Genomic DNA, 4806 nt, shown 5'->3' on the forward strand with positions numbered 1-4806 from the left:
ATACATGTCCCAACAAAACGGTCGCGCCGAGCGTATCCTCCGCACCCTCAACGACTGCATCCGCACACTCCTATTCCACAGCCATGTTCCCCCCACCTTTTGGCCTGATGCCTTAGCCACCGCCACCCTACTTGTCAACCTTCGTCCGTGTCGTCCCCGCTGGAACTATGCACCTCATCACCTCCTTTACGGTTCCCCTCCATCCTACGACGGTCTTCGGATTTTCGGTCGTCGTTGTTATCCTAGTATCGCCGCCACCACTCCTCATAAACTCGCCCCTCGTTCCATTCCATGTGTTTTCCTCGGTTACCCGGCTAACACCAAAGGCTACCGCTGCTATGATCCGGTTTCTCACCGCGTCTTCACCTCCCGACACGTGTACTTTGATGAGCATTGCTTTCCTTTTGCACAGAGACAGGTGGTCGCCACTCCTCCTTCGCCTACTGATGGTCCCCGGCGTCGACCCCCTGCCCCGGCAGGTCCGCCGGCTACAGTGCCCTCGAGCTCGGACTCGGGCACTGCTTCGTCGTCCTCCGTCGCGCCCTTGAGCTCTGGCTCGGGCGCTGCCTCGCCACCCACTGGGTCACCCTCGAGCCATGTCTCGGGTGACCCCACGCCGACACCCGCGCCGACGCCTGCCTCGACGCCGCCTGCGTCGCCCTCGAGCCTTATCTCGGGCGCCGCGCCGTCTTCGCGGGGCGACGCGCCTTCGCCGGGTTCATCCGCATCGACGCCGCTTGCGTCACCCTCGAGCCTCAGCTCGGGCGCCGCGCCGTCTTTGCTGGGCGACGCCTCGTCTCCGGCTCCGCCTCCTCCGCCGCCGGCCACGGGGCCCCTCACGCGCGCCCGTGCAGGGATTCGCGTCCCGAGCACGCGGTACCCCTCGGATGAGTACGTCTGCACCGCGTCGACTTCCGCGCCTTCACCATCCACGCCATCGCCCCTGCCCGCCTCTGCCCGGGCTGCTCTCCGCGACCCGCAGTGGCTTGCGGCCATGCAGGACGAGTTCGACGCCCTGCAGCGGAACCAGACATGGACGTTTGTTCCCCGACCCACTCACGCCAACATCATCACCGGGAAGTGGGTCTTCAAGCACAAGTTCCATCCGGACGGTACTCTCGACCGTCACAAGGCGCGGTGGGTGGTTCGTGGCTTTCGCCAGCGTGCCGGCGTCGACTTCACCGACACCTTCGCCCTGGTTGTCAAGCCCGGGACGATCCGCACAGTCCTTCAGCTCGCGGTCTCCCGTGCGTGGCCCGTGCACCAGATGGACGTCTCCAACGCCTTCCTTCACGGCCATCTCGAGGAGCAGGTCTTCTGCCAGCAACCCACAGGCTTCATCGACAGCGCCCATCCCGACCATGTGTGCCTGCTCTCGCGCTCGTTATACGGGCTCAAGCAGGCCCCACGCGCCTGGTACCAGCGCATCGCAGCGTTTCTTCACCAACTCGGCTTCCGCTCCACCCGCTCTGATGCCTCGCTGTTTGTGTACAACAATGGCGCCACCACCGCGTACCTGCTGCTCTACGTCGACGACATCATCTTAACGGCCAGCTCCACGGACCTCATGCGACAGATCACCGAGCGTCTTTGCGCTGAGTTTGCCCTCAAGGACTTGGGGCCCCTGCACTACTTCCTCGGCATCGAGGTCGTACGTCGCACCGACGGCTTCTTCCTTCATCAGCGCAAGTACGCCCACGAGCTCCTGGACCGCGCCGGTATGCTTAATTGCAAACCCGTGGCCACGCCTGTCGACACGAAATCCAAGCTCTCCGCCACGGATGGTTCGTTGGCCACGAACGCGTCATTTTATCGCTCCATCGTCGGTGCCCTGCAGTACCTCACCTTGACCCGCCCCGAGCTACAGTATGCTGTCCAGCAGGTGTGCCTTCACATGCACGCTCCGCGGGATCCTCATTGGGCTGCGGTCAAGCGGATCCTCCGCTACATTCGTGGCACCATGGACTTCGGCCTCTCCCTCCACGCCTCAACCGCCACGGACATCGTCGCCTACTCGGACGCCGATTGGACAGGCTGCCCCGACACGCGTCGCTCCACGTCTGGCTACTGCGTCTACTTCGGACCTTCGCTCATCTCCTGGTCGTCTAAGCGACAACCCACGGTCTCTTGCTCCAGCGCCGAAGCGGAGTACCGGGCTGTTGCTAACGCGCTTGCCGAGGTCTCCTGGCTGCGGCAACTCCTCGTTGAGCTCTCATGTCCTGTTGCCAAAGCCACCGTGGTCTATTGCGACAACGTCTCCGCCGTCTACCTCTCCACCAACCCGGTCCACCATCGCCGCACCAAGCATATTGAGCTGGACATCCACTTTGTTCGGAAACAGGTGGCCCTTGGACACATTCGAGTACTTCATGTGCCCACCTCCCAACAATTTGCGGATATTATGACCAAGGGTCTCCCTACGGCATCTTTTGAGGAGTTCCGGTCCAGTCTATGCGTTCGACCAGGCGACGCTTCGACTGCGGGGGGGTGTTGAGATACATATCCTTGTATATCCGGATGTGTATCTTCTGTAGTTATGTATAGCGATACATATCTTTGTATTTATTATTGGGCCCGCCTCCTTCCTTGTATAGTCGAGGACGTGGCCTATATATGTAACGCCATATGCACCCAATCAATACATTGTGAGTTGCATCCCTTTCTACAACTGCTGTCAAAACAAAATCTACATTTTGCAATGGTTTCAATCCTATGATTGTGCTTGCCAATCGTGAGATGTTGAATATATGAATGAGATGGTCTGGCTCCTGTATATGTACTTACCGAGAAAATCCTTCACGCACATCTTGTATGCAGCTGAAGATCTATATGGCCTGCTTATAAAATCCAGAATATTTATCATAATTCAATTTACTAAATAATGTTTACTATAAATTTCGTAGCAATGCGCGAGGCATTATCTAGTTAGTATTTGTGTTAGAGTTCTGTCTTTATACGTTTGGGTTTTTATACCCTGTATTTGTACAATTGTTCCCTCATATAATGAAAGACACGCACGTAGCCTGAGTGCTGTGCGATTCCTCTCTTAACTACTCCAAACCCTAGACCTTCACGGTTGCAGAAGAGGTTGTCCTCGTCGGCGCATGTTGAGCAATGGGAGTTTGAGTAATCTTTGAGTAATCTTGTGTTCAGACTTCAGAGTGTTTGCCGTTCTGTCGTGGTACGTGGAAAGCACGCAGCAGCAGCAGCAACCCGGCGCGCGCCTCTGCCGATCTTGTCTCCGATTCCGAAATGAACTTCCTCCGGTCAAGATTCCGAGTTCGGAAGTAATTCTGCTTCAGCTTCACATCGTTATTACGTCAACAGCGTTATCACATATATTCACATCGCGCGCACGCGTAATACGAGAAGTCGAGAGACTAGCTACTAGGCCGAATCAGTTAAGCCAGCCAACAATGGAGATCGACATGCAAATCCTCCACGCCTTCAGAGGGTTGGCGTTTGGCATCCCCGCGTCCGCCACCGACTACGTCGGGTGGGAGAACGGCCACCGCTGGGACCCCATGGATTGCGACGAGAAGGCGCCGCCGCCCGCGCGGACGGCACTGAGGATGGACTGCGACTTCTCCTACCTGCCGGACCACGACGAAGACGCCCACTTCTGCCACGCTGGGGCCGGCGTCGTCGGCGTCGCGGACGGGGTCGGCGGGTGCCGTGGCGACGGCGTGGACGCCGCCGAGTTCTCGCGCGGGCTCATGGCCAACGCCTACAACGCGGTTGCTGCAGCGTCCTCCTCCGGAATCTACCCTTACACGCTGCTGGAGATGGCGTACCAGAAGACGGTCGCGTCGACGCGCACGCGGGCGGCGTCCACCGCGCTAGTGTTGTCGCTGGCCGGCCACGCCCTCAGGTGGGCCTACGTCGGCGACAGCACCTTCCCCGTGTTCCGCGGCGGCAGGCTCCTGCTCCGCGCGCTCCCGCAGCAGCACTACTTCAACTGCCCGTTCCAGCTCAGCGCGGTCGGCGGCGACAGGGTGAAGGACGCGGCGGTGAGCGAGTTCCCGGTGGAGGAAGGCGACGTTGTGGTGGCCGGGACGGACGGCCTCTTCGACAACGTGTTCGACGCGGCGCTCGAGGGGATCGTGCAGACATGCATGGCTATGAGTCTCACGCCAGGCGAGATGGCACAAGCGATAGGAAGACTCGCCTACGACATGGCTAGGAGTAGTAGGGAGTCGCCCTTCAGTGCCACCAGCCGGGAACAACAAGGTACCAACTTCACCGGCGGCAAAATGGACGACATTACTGTCATCGTCGCATTCATTGTATCGTAGCCTCCCAGGCTCCCAGCAGGCTCCATCTATTGTGTGTTTACGCAATAAAGAAGCTGTGACACATGATCTTATGTTCTAGAGATCAAAACCTGAAATATTGTAATAGTTTCTTCTTTCCATCATGTGCAGAGTCCTTTGTGGTTCCTGCTGTGTTTGGCTTAGGAAGACTCGCCAACGATATGGCTATGAGCAATAGGGAGTCACCATTCAGTGCCGCCAGCCGGGAACAGCAAGGTACCAACTTCACCGGCGGCAAAATGGACGACATTACTGTTATCATCGCCTTTATTGTATCGTAGCCTCCTAGCAGGCTCCATCTAATTGATCTTACCATGACGATATGATATTTTTTAGGAGAACATGACAACTGACTAAATAGACGGCTCATATCGAATTCTCTCAAATTCAATCAAATCTACGAACTTTGATATTTTTGCCTAACATGCGAGGCTACCTATACAATCCTATAGGATACACCCATCGTGAATACGAGCATAAGTTTCCTGCTAGT

General features: G+C 57.4%; 1 protein-coding gene across 1 annotated transcript; it reads left to right on the plus strand.

Annotated features, from left to right (window-relative positions):
* The first annotated feature begins 3416 nt into the window (after window positions 1-3416).
* Window positions 3417-4295, plus strand: LOC127303436 (putative protein phosphatase 2C 24). Its single transcript, XM_051334171.1, has one exon. It carries the CDS (start codon window positions 3417-3419, stop codon window positions 4293-4295), a length of 879 nt encoding a protein of 292 aa, XP_051190131.1.
* Window positions 4296-4806: the final 511 nt, after the last annotated feature.

The sequence above is a fragment of the Lolium perenne genome, chromosome 5 (genome assembly GCF_019359855.2).
Source record: "Lolium perenne isolate Kyuss_39 chromosome 5, Kyuss_2.0, whole genome shotgun sequence".
NCBI lineage: Eukaryota > Viridiplantae > Streptophyta > Magnoliopsida > Poales > Poaceae > Lolium > Lolium perenne.

Excerpts from the sequence above, each read along its gene's own strand:
- LOC127303436 (XM_051334171.1), top strand. The coding sequence starts at position 3,417 with ATGGAGATCGACATGCAAATCCTCCACGCCTTCAGAGGGTTGGCGTTT.